The 11,317-nt window shown below is 49.7% G+C and overlaps 1 protein-coding gene across 3 annotated transcripts; it reads left to right on the top strand.

Moving 5' to 3' along the window:
- The first annotated feature begins 12 nt into the window (after positions 1 to 12).
- On the top strand, positions 13 to 11,103 carry ACRBP (acrosin binding protein). Of its 3 annotated transcripts, none has more exons than XM_017814654.1 (10): positions 13 to 179; positions 918 to 1,130; positions 3,505 to 3,599; positions 3,706 to 3,808; positions 3,943 to 4,303; positions 9,404 to 9,536; positions 9,794 to 9,907; positions 10,014 to 10,181; positions 10,257 to 10,343; positions 10,880 to 11,103. In XM_017814654.1, exons 1-10 carry the CDS (start codon positions 131 to 133, stop codon positions 11,006 to 11,008), a joined length of 1,452 nt encoding a protein of 483 aa, XP_017670143.1. In that variant the 5' UTR covers positions 13 to 130; the 3' UTR covers positions 11,009 to 11,103. The 3 variants fall into 3 exon arrangements, with proteins under 3 accessions (XP_017670143.1, XP_017670142.1, XP_017670141.1); XM_017814653.1 differs by having other exon boundaries at positions 972 to 1,130; positions 9,728 to 9,907; positions 10,880 to 11,102; XM_017814652.1 differs by having other exon boundaries at positions 9,728 to 9,907; positions 10,880 to 11,099.
- Positions 11,104 to 11,317: the final 214 nt, after the last annotated feature.

The following is an 11,317-nucleotide window of genomic DNA, read 5'->3' as shown; positions in this document are numbered from 1 at the left end:
GGTTCTGATCATGGTGCCGTGGCCACATTCTGGTTCCACTGTTGCCAGGGGCAGAACCCGAGTGCTCAGACTTTCCATGTCTGCTCTACTTGGTATGTGAGTGACTCCCACCCAGCCACCAAGCAGCTCCATGAGGCTGAAGCCTGTGGCAGACATGTTGTGGCTCCTCTGGCTACTGAGTAAGTGCCTGCCCTCACGAGGTCACCTCAGAGCCTGGGGCTGGGGCTGGAAGGAAGCATGAAGCCCCTGTGATGCTGCTGCCACCCTCCATCTCTCACTAGACCACACCACTGGGCCCACAGGCCATGCCAGCCCTCTGTTCTGCTCACCCGGGAGCAGTTGGAGGCTCTTGGAGGGGTCATAGGGTGGGGGACAGAGGAGAATGTGAAGGCAGGAGGGGAGGTGGCCCAGCTGAAGACAAAGGAGAGGAGGGAGGAGATGGAGGAATGTCCCCTTGGAGGGGCACAGGCCCATAGCATGGTCCAGGGGGCAGCAGGGGCCATTGCGGGTGCCTCTGGAAGCTGGGGCTTTTGAAAGGGGGGAAAAAGTCCACTGAGAAAAAACCCACCCAAAAAAACCAAAACAAAAACCAAGCCAAAAATCAAAACAGCTTCCCCCAGTCCAAACCAAACCAAGCTCACAACAAAACACAACTTCTAAACTTTTTCTTCTTTTTTCCTTCTTTTTTATTTATTTTCACCCTTTTCCCCATGGGGCTCCTGGTTTCCCCAGGGCCCTGCAAGCAGGGACGATGGAGGGAGACCTCAACCAGCACCTGAGGTCCTCATCCCACTGCCCTGCTCTGTGCCAGCAGACAGGAGCAGACCAGCCTGCCAGCTGCTCCTTCATTTCCACCCACCACTTGCCTCCATTACGGGGCTGTTAAGCACAGACTGTCCCAGGTCTTTCTCCCATAGGTCTGCTGACCTTGCCGACGGCTGCTGTTGCTCCACCGGTGCCTCCCATTCCAGGCAGTCCGCTGTCGGACACGGAGTACCAGCAATTCTTTGCAAGGCTGCAGCCGCTCTGGGAGGCAAACATGTTCTGCCTGCTGCGCCAGGCATACGGCTGCCTCAGTCCCACCATTCTTCAGCTGGACCAGGAGGAGAACCACGGCCAAATCCCCAGTGGTAAGGACATCACTCCACCTCCATGGGCAGCAGAGGGTGTGGCCCCAGCTGGAGCAGGGCCGGCTGTTTCTCTGCCCTAAAATGCCACAAGATTGTGGGAGGGGTTGTTTTGGAGTCTCTAGCCCAAAGTCCAGCTTGGAGCAGACACCCCCAGAACAAGAGCACACCAGCTTTGTGCAAGAGTGGTTTTGCAGCCCCTCTGGGCATCCCTCCCTGTGCTGCACCACTCTCCTGGAGAAAAAATGCTTTTCCCAATGGCCAGTCCTAACCTCCTAAGCAGGCCACAGTTTTCTGGGGCTCACTGAAGGTCTTCATCTCTTACCAGCTCCTTCCAACTTGATCTGGGCATTAATGCAGAAGCTTGTCTCGTGGGTTCTCATAGGTCTTTAAGAAAACTTGAGATGATAAGCTGCCTTTTTAAGTGTTTAACGTTTCAGGAGCCAAGAAACATCCCAGTTCAGAAAGCACCATAGCAACAGCACCCTTCAAATCTCTGCAGTGATATTTTCCCTGCACCCCTGCATCAGAGAATTTAAGTGGCATAATTATATCTGTGCAGCTGAAAAACTTGGTACTACTTCTGTTGTATTTTTCTTCAGAGGAAAAAAAATAGGAACAATTTTCTCATAAAAAATATGTCTTTATATTTAGATATGAACGTCAATGAGCTGAATGATCAGCCAACTGTGCTTATTTGGACTGCAGCTTGAGGGCAACTATTTCTTGCTGGTTTCTGCAGCTGTGTCAGGGAAACGAGTGCCACCCCTCAACACCAGATCCAGGGATGGGTTCTGGGCTCCTCACTCGCTTGTGGGCACCTGCAATCCTATGCCATAGTGCTGCAATCCTATGCCATGGTGCTGGGTGCACCCAGGGTCTGTCCCTGGTTCCTCTCCTGGTGCCCAACTCCCCAGCATTGTTCCTTGCCACATCCAGCCACACTCCCACTGCTCTTGCCTTTGGAGACACAGCTGCCAAGGGCAGAAGCATCTGGAAATGCCAGGAGATGGGACAATTTTGCAGTTTACCTTCTTTACCTTCTTTTTCTCCGTCCCTCAGCCTAACAGACCCATCCAGCAGACTTTATTTCCCTTTGTGTTATCCTTTTTTACAGTTTTTGGGTTATTTTGGCACATTTCAGCCAGGCTGAGAGGCCAAGCTGTCATGGCAGAACATGTGCCAACCCCATGTTTAGCCTCTGCTGTCCTCACAGAGCTATGGTAGTGCTGTCTACATCCAGATGTTCATAAGCATTAATTGCACCTCATCGGGTTCTGATGAAGGCAGTTACCTTGTGTTTTAAACAAAGAATAGGGGTCGATCTGGAGTGTTCCCTACAAGTTAGACACTTTCCTGGGCTTGGATCCTGGTGGATACCTGAAATTCTATTTTTGATGGTGCAGGTGTGTGCTCAGCACAAGAAGTGTGTGTACAGGGTAAAGGTTGGTGCACAAGCAACAAACAGGACAGTAGTGCAATTCCACTGCTGATCTCCTCCCTCTCAGTCCTGTGCACACAGGGCTGGCTGTGTTAGCCAGACCATGCGCTCCTAGAGCAGAGGGAGCACAAGATCACCCCCCTCCCCAGTTCTCCCTGGGTTTTCTGCTCTCCTGCATGCCTTTGCTTTCCCGTGATCACTGCAGAAAGAGCCGCAGCTTTGGGGTCAGTGTGTCGACAGTGTTGGTCAAGACCACAGTGTGTGTGTGTACAGGTACAGGCTTTGTCAGCAGCATCCTGGCCCTGTGGACTTTCCTCCATCCCCTGCAAGGCTGGAATCGATGTCAAACTATATTGCCCTGAAGATATTGTCTCCTCTAGAGCAGGTTTCCCAGAGAAGCTGTGGCTGCCCCAGCCCTGGAAGTGCTCAAGGCCAGGTTGGATTGGGTTTTGAGCAACCTGGTCTAGTGGAAGGTGTCCTTGCCCATGGCAGGGGAGTTGGAACTAGATGATCTTTAGGGTCCCTTCCAACCCAAACCACTCTATGATTCTCTGGTGCTCCTAGGCCCAGTCTGGGCATCTTTCGAACCTATCACATCACTACTTTTCTCTTTTTTCTAAACCCTGTAAGGACTAATAACAGAATCATCAGATCCTGGAAATAGGAAGTTTGGATCTCTGTCATAAGGAAGATAACTGTGAGAAAAACGGCAGAAGAATGAACTGAAGCCCTCAGGGGGTTGGAGGGAAAGGGCATGTGGCACCTGGGATTGGGAGCTGTAACAGCCCAAGGCTGTGATCTCCACCTGGGGGCAGACAGACTTTCCCTGCATCCACAAGCTGTCACCCCAGAGGTCCCGATCTCTTAGTGCACCCAGGCCAAGGGGGTAGATGACAAAACCTGTGGCCTGCCCCTATCCCACATGTCTCTCTCCAGGGCCAGTCTGCACTGACTTTCCAGAGGTGCTGCAGTTTCAGACCTTCTGCCAGTTCGCCCAGTACCGCTGCCTCAAACAGCAGTTCTATGTCAAGGTGGGGAGTGGGATTTGGGGGAGGGGGGGAGGGGAGGTGGAAGGGGTAAGGAGGAAGGGAAGATTACATAGCAAGATTCGTGTTTCTCCCTCTTTCCCCGACTCAGCGAGTCCCATGTTCAACTTGGTCTCTAAAAGATGTCATCCCCTCGAAGCAACCTCGCACTGTGAGCTCCGTGACAGTGGGCAAAAGCTCCTCTGCCAGAGAAGGTATGGCTGCACCGAGCTGTGCTGGGCACCCCTGCTCGCCTGCTCATCTCCTGTAGCTACTCTTCCACCCCCAGCACCTTTCTGGCTGGCCTCAGAAAGGTGCCCTCATCCGCTCCATCCCTCTGTCTCTTCAGCTCACAAGCAGGCTTCTCCCTCTCCTGCTCATGTGGAAAAGCTTCTGAACCACTCTCACGCGCCCCTGGGTCAGAAACCACTGTTGACAAAGCCCCCCACAGCCACATCAAAGGTGACCACACCCTCACAGAAGAGCAGGACAACTGTGCACCCACCCACTGTGCTTCTCCCGGCTGCCACTACCACCTCGCCTCCAAGGGTGGAATCCCCTGAAGACCAAAGCCTGAAGAACAGCATCTGGCAACTGATCCATTCGGCCCTTTCCTTGGATGCATCCCTGAACCCCAAGGACTCTTCTTGGAACTTCACCAAGTCAGGTCCAGAAATCATATCAGAGCAGGAAATTCCCCCCCGAGGCAGGTGAGGGCAAGACTGCTCTTTCTGGGTACCTGTGCAGTACTGTCCTTGTGCACACTGGCTGGCAACCCCACAGCATTCATGCCCCTGCTTGGAGCAGGTGGTGAGTGTGGGCAGGCTATCTGGGAAGCCCCTCAGGCACCTCCTGCTCCAGCACGGTGTGAGCAGGGAGAGGGTGATGCAGCACTGCTCCTGCCTGAAAATGTCACTGGCCTTGCATCCTGAGAAAAGTGAGCTTAGTCTGGGCCTTAGCTGCAGGCAGGGCTTTGTTTCCCCACACTGTGGCCGTATGCAGCATGCAATCATCTCTGCACGTATCCTCCTCCCAGCACGTCTCCCAGGAGTACAGGTGATGTGCAGAAACAGATTCGTTGTGAACACAGGTCCTTGGGATGTGTCTCACTGTGCTCCTTGCTCTCTGTATGCAACATGAAGCAGATATTTCTTAAAACAGGTTCCTGAGGAACCCTTGGAGGAGTGCTCTGTCATCTCGCAAGTAAAGTAAAAGCAGCCCTGTGCTAGGAAGTAGAGCTGGGAGCACAAAGCCATGCTCCTGGCTGTGCAGGACCACTGCTTCTCCTCGAGCATGTGAAACTGTGTGCACTCTGGATCTATGCACAGCTCTTCCTAGGGGGTTTCTGGTTCCCCACTCTGTTTTTGGGAACAGCTACATGGCAGTTCAGCACAGGGCCCTGTGACAGCCCAGCTTGCTGCAGTCATTTTACACACCCTTCCCAATTTCTCTGGCCTGTAGGAGCTTGTTGAGCATGTTGAGCTCTTCTCAGTTGCTTTGCCAGCATCCATTTGTTTCTGTCTTCAGGTAGCTGGGACTGGCAAGCCCACACAGAAAGGACCTGCAAAAGGATCATATCCTTTCACTCTAACTTATTTTTTGATCCTTTACTACATTGTGGCTGAGGGCCACTTGCTTTGACTGAGAAGCAAAGATTATTTTGCTTACCAAGAGCAGAAAAAAAAAAGCTCTCTAGATGTGGTTTTCATGAAGAAGTCATTTTGGTTTCTCTCTGTTGGTGGTCAGTGATGTTCCTATAAGCGCACAGATTTTGTGCATGATTGCACATCTGTGGTTGCTCTTAAACACAGAGCGTACTACCACTACAGTTCAGCCAGAGATTCCTCTTCTGCATGTAAAAACGAATTGCATTATGTTGTTAAAGCCATAACTGTTCTCTTGCAAGGCTGTAACGTGTCATCCTCCTCCCTAACATTGTAGGAAGCTTTTACTGCCTGGAAACATTTTTTTCTGGTGTATATACTCTAAACTGTGTTTCATTGAGGATGTGCTCGTTTTCCCTTCCTCTGAAACTGAGCCTTGTTCTGATTTGATTCCATTGGGATTATTGAGGGACTGCTGTGATTGCAGATGACACTTGCTATTCTGCTTCACAGTTTCTCAAAGACACTAATGCTGACTGTGTGTCTGTAACCTGGCAGCAAAGCCCCATCAATCATGCTAAGCAAAGCTTAAACTCAAGTGGGGATAAAAAGGCGAGATAGACCGCGCCTGTCGGCTTTGCTGCTCACCACATCCTGCCTCCTCTCAAAGGGACTTCAAAGCATGACCTAAAAAAGGGGCAAAATGCTTTGGAGCATTTCCATTCCAGCAGAGGAGCAGCACTGGGTGGGACTGGACATTTCACACAGGGGCCATTCAGCGTCTGGCCTAACACAAGGTGTGCAGGGTGGTGACAGGCACAGATCCCAGGGTTGTGTGTCTACCTAAGGGTCTTATGTCCGGCAGGACATCTATCCCTTCTTGCTCACCCCTGCTTGTGGCAGCTGCTCTGGTAGCTCTACCAGCTTTCCTAGTACTTGATGAAGTTAACTGTGACCTTTAGAGAGAGACAGGGCAATGGTAGTGATATAACAAGAATCTGCAGCACACTTTTGTGGTCTTTCTGCTAGCAGTGAATCATTATGAGGGGAAAAATGTCAATTATTACACTTATTTTCTATTTTAAGTCCTTATTGTGTTTGCTGCCTTATTTCCCATTTCCTCTTCTAAGAGTTGCCTATATACCGGGATTCAGTCTTGCAATAAGATAAAAAGAGCTCTGTAGCTCTTACATTATAAAGCCTGTGCAACTCTGATTTTTTGCAGCAATTTTCAGTGACCCTTTAAAACATCCCCATGTTCCAGCTCTATGTGCACAGCCCTGTGATGGGTTTCAGCAGCTAGATGCATAGAAGGACATCAACCTCCCTTCCCTGCTTTTCTGTTTGCACACAAGAATTGCATTTGCCTTTTTTCCCAGGGCTTCCCACTGTTGTGTTGTTTGTTAGCTACAACCTCTACACCCTTTTCAGCATCACAGCTGTCCCAGATGCAGACCTTAGTCTGCTGGTATCCTCACATGGGTGCTCACTTGTGGTTCATGTGAGCCCAGCTTTCCCAATAAGGCTGTTCCAACCCCTCTCAGAATCCCAGAATCACAGAATAGTTAGGGTTGGAAAGGACATCTGGAAATCATCTGGTCCAACCCTCCCCCTGCCAAGGCAGGGTCACCTAGAACAGGTTACACAGGAATGTGTCCAAGTGGTTTTTGAATCTCTCCAGAGAGGGAGGCTCCATGAGTAGCCTGTTCCAGTGCTGTGCCACCCTCAACGTAAAGTTCTTCCTCATGTTGAGGTGGAACTTCTTGTGTTTTAGTTTATGGCAATTACCCCTTGTCCTGTCACTGGGCACAACTGAAGAGTCTGGCACCATCCCCTTGGCACCCATCTTTGATATATTTATATGCATTGATGAGATACATACACTCCTGGTGACTTGCCCTCTTCCTCCTCTTCCTCCTCCTCCTGCTTTACTGCTTCAGACAGTCCTTGTGGTGCTTATGTACTTCAAACCCAGAGGCTTTCATTTTAAGGCCAAACTCTTTGTTAAAAGTATCAGCCCCAGAAAAAAACCTCTTTTTGAATTATCATCACCCACAGCCAGCCTTGGCATGCAGGCAAAGATCTCTTTACTCTTTCTGAAGCTGTTAAGAATGGCTTTTTCCTTAATGATTTTAGTTTCCTGCAGCACCCCCCACCTAAATCAGAAGTTACCAAGTGCTGGAAAGCTGTTTGCTCCTTATCTTCTTTTCTGCTCGCCTCAGGTACTCACTCCACCTCAGCCAGCCAATATCGGGGAGACTCAGCAGCTGAAAGTTAATGGCTCAAGTCCTTGTCCTTACATTGTGAGAGAGGTGGATGCTGTTCACCAGCACTCTTCAGAGATACCGCTGAAGCAGGCTCTGTATGTGTCATTCCACATCTTGAGATGCTAAAGTATGATAAGCTTTTATCTGAAGTTTTCTCTTTTTGCCTTGGAGCAATTACTGATCTGAGCTCACAGATTCTTCTTAATTCTGGGGGGGAGTTCACATTCCCTTTGAATCATTGCCTCACAGTACCTCTTGGGCTTTTTCCAGGACAGTGGTTAGGACAATAACATGCATAAATACTAAGCTGGGGTGGGATTTGCATTAAGAAATCACTTTAGGTAGATCTGTGCCTTTCCCTGAAGCATGGGTGAAATGTCTGTACATCCACAAACAGCTGAGCAGTATGTCAAGAAGCATAGGGCACCCACAGCAGTGCTGTTATACTCACTCAGAGGTGGTAAATCAGCTCATAAATTTGAAAATATTAGGCCAGAAAACCTTACAGCAGCGATGACGAGCAGAGATAGAGCAGGAAAAGGATGTGACAGGGAGTGCAACAGTATTTCTTGGTAACCTCAAACTGATGGCACAACTCCGATTTCCAGGAAGGTGATCTATTTTAACCTTCAGGCCTGGCAATTGCTCTGATCATGCACCTTGGCCTTCCTGCTCAGCGCAGGACATGAAACCATGTCTGGTGAGCCCTGGAGAAAAAAAACAGTATCATGTGTCTGAGCTACAGACCCTTCTCCTAAGAGAAGTTTGGGATATCTTTTTGAAGTCTCTGAACTGTGGAGAAACCACCTCATCAGCTGCTCCCAAGCTAAATACCCTCTGTGTCAGGAACATGCAGCTAATTTCTGGTTTGAAAGGATCTCGCCCCAAATTCCAGTCACCAAAAGTCATTACTCTTCCATCTGTTGACAAGGACATCTTTCCAGCTGGTGCCCTCCTTGGAAAAAGTGCTGGCTGGCTGAGTGGCCACCCCCTAGTGTCTTCACTCAACTAAGTGAAGCTTTTTTAGCCTCTTGCTCTAGGTGAAAGTTTTCCAAGCCTTAGGAAATCTCATCTTCATGACCTTCCTTGAGGTTCTCCAGCTTTTTTTTATTTTTTTAATGCTAATCTGAAGGTCTCCAAGAAGTTTCAAATACTCTCAGGAGGATTTGTCCATACAGGTTAGCCCATGCATGGATTTTAAGAGCATTTTAACATAGGCAGTTGCTGCTCCTCTTACTTTTTGTCAGATCAGTTTGTTTATTTATCACTGGTTTTGTTTCCAGACACAAGAGGCAAATATCTAATTGAGCATTTTTACCTCTTCTGTACCATTGTTGACGACTGAAGCCAACCATCCATGTCTAGTAACAGTTCTGTACCATGCCTACAAATTCCACTGTTCCTAATATTCTTATTGGTCTTATCCCATTGTCCTTAAATTTTTTACTTTTAGCTACCCATGTCAGTTTGGATGAACAGTTAATTCATGGTTAAAAAATTTTTCCCCTTTCTATCAAATACATTGTCTCAAGAAGGAGGGAGGCTTAATGAGTGACATCCCCTAGACCCAAATGGGGCTGCCCGACAGTCAACACTCAGCAAACCTCTAACGAACATCTCCTCATTGCCCCCAGATGGACAAAACTAGGCAGCACCTGCTGCAGGAGCCCTGGGAAAGTTCTTCAAGCTGTGAAGCTTCGTCCAGTCCCTCTCACATGCTCCCAAATGCGCGCACACACACACACACACACACCCCATAGCCTCTGTGTTACACAGGCATGTACAAACTCTGCAGATACCCCCATTCTTCTATGCAGTTTAGCCAGGAGTCCAAGGTTTCTTTGGGAAGGGGTTTTTTTGCTATGTTTTGGGGTTGTTTTCCCCTCTTTCAGTTTCTAATTGAAGGTGTATTGACTTCCTTCTTCCCTTTCTCTGTCAGCCTTTTAGCCCTGCAGAATGATGAGGCAGTGCTGGTCTTGTGCTATGCAGTGCTGGAGGGAAACTGTCTCTCGTCAATGCTTACCATGGCCTGGAAGGAGATGGAAAAAAGAGTCTTTGGGTTTGGAGACTCGGTAAAGACCTTGATGTCCACCTTTGACCCCCATGGTGTGCAGGGCTCCCTGTCATTTCAGGTGTCACCTCCCAAGAGAAGCTGACCTGGGTGACCAGGGAGGCAAGCTCCAAGCCAGGGATGTGGGAGCTCCTCAGTCTCCTCTTTTGGGAGCTTCTTAGTCTCCTTTTCCCCCCCAACCATCCACCCTAGGTGTGTGACAACCTTGGGCGTCATCACATGGACCTGTGCCCTGACTGTGCTTTCTGCTCGCTGAAGATGGAGCAGTGTCAGAACATCAAAACCCTGAGCCGTGTTCACTGCGACACAGGTGACTTCTTCACCTACATCAACCCTCAGATATCAGCCCAGCACCAGGATGCAGAAAAGCAGGTACCAAGTGAGCTGTATGCCCTGCTGGTCTCTGAGGAGGAGCCTGGACTGGGAGGTGGGGAAGGGAAGGAAGAAGCATGTCTCACTTTATCCCGCTCCTTTGCAGACCAGATTCTCAGAGACTCTGGAGGAATATGACATGGATTTTTTCAGAGGGCTGAGGTCAGAGTACTGGTGCAGTCGGATGGCCACCCATGGCTGCCAGGACCCAAGTGTGATCCTCTGGCTGGAGGCAGAGTACGCTGCCTTCCAAGACAGAGGTACACCGAATAAGGTGGGTGACCATCAGTAGATGTTCCCATCTCTCCTTCTCTTCTTCTTTCTCTGACCTTCATCCCCATCTCCCCAGATCTGTGACTCCAGCGGAGTTCAGCACCCCAGCTACTGCATGTTCAAGAGCTACCAGTGCCTCCAGAAGAGCATCCACAACCAGAGGGTGAGAAGCAGCTGCACTGCCTTTTGCACAGCCTGCTCCTCCATGGCTGAACCCTCCATAGCCAGCCTTGAGTCCCTGTGGAACTCCCTGGCACCCTGCTTGTCCTTCCAGCAGGACAGAATTGGATGTGTTTCGGGGGGCGATAAACAGTGACCCAAACATAACTGGCGTGTCATAGGTGGGTGGGATTTGCACAGACACTGTAAGGGATGGAAGCAGAGGCAGATATAATGTGGAGAAAAAGAAACTCCCACCCATCAGGGTATCCCTCTAGGGGAGGATCTCTCCCATCTACTGATTGCTTCCTAAGTGGTAACAAAAACCAGAATCGCCGTAGCAGGACGGAGGACTAGCCTATATCTTAGGAAACACACAGCTCAGCTATTAGCTGAACAGCTTTCCAGCTGGTTCTCCCCCTTCCCCTCTGGTGCTCCCATCATGCCAGCCTCCAAATGCTGTCCAACATGGAGATCCTCTTTCCTTGTGGAAAGGATGGGCAGTGGCACCCTTCCTATGAACTCAGGTTCTCCTTGCAGGTGACTCGCGTTGAATGCAAGAGTAACGAGACCTACCGGGTGCTGAGTGCGAAGGAGGGAGAAGAGGAGGTGCAGCAGTGGCATGAGAGGTTCTTCAGCCTTGCCAAGCAGCAGTCAGAAAATCATTAAAGTTTGAAAAGACCTTCAAGATAATCAAGTTCAACCTTTGACCAAGTACCACCATGCCCACTAAACCATATCGTGTAGTGCCATGTCTACTTGTTTTTTGAACTCTTCCAAGGATGGTGATTCCACCACTTCCCTGGGGAGCCTGTCCCAATGCCTGACCACCCTTTCAGTGCAGAAATCTTTCCCAGTATCCAATCTGAACCTTCCCTGTTGCAACCTGAGGCCATTTCCTCTTGTCCTATCACTTGTTGGCTGGGAGAAGAGACCAATCCCCACTTTGCTACAGCCTCTTTCAAGTAGCTGTAGAGA

Source organism: Lepidothrix coronata, unplaced genomic scaffold, assembly GCF_001604755.1.
Source record: "Lepidothrix coronata isolate B3197 unplaced genomic scaffold, Lepidothrix_coronata-1.0 Scaffold46, whole genome shotgun sequence".
NCBI lineage: Eukaryota > Metazoa > Chordata > Aves > Passeriformes > Pipridae > Lepidothrix > Lepidothrix coronata.
The sequence above is the reverse complement of the archived record's forward strand: the minus strand, read 5'-3'. Positions and strand labels throughout refer to the sequence as shown.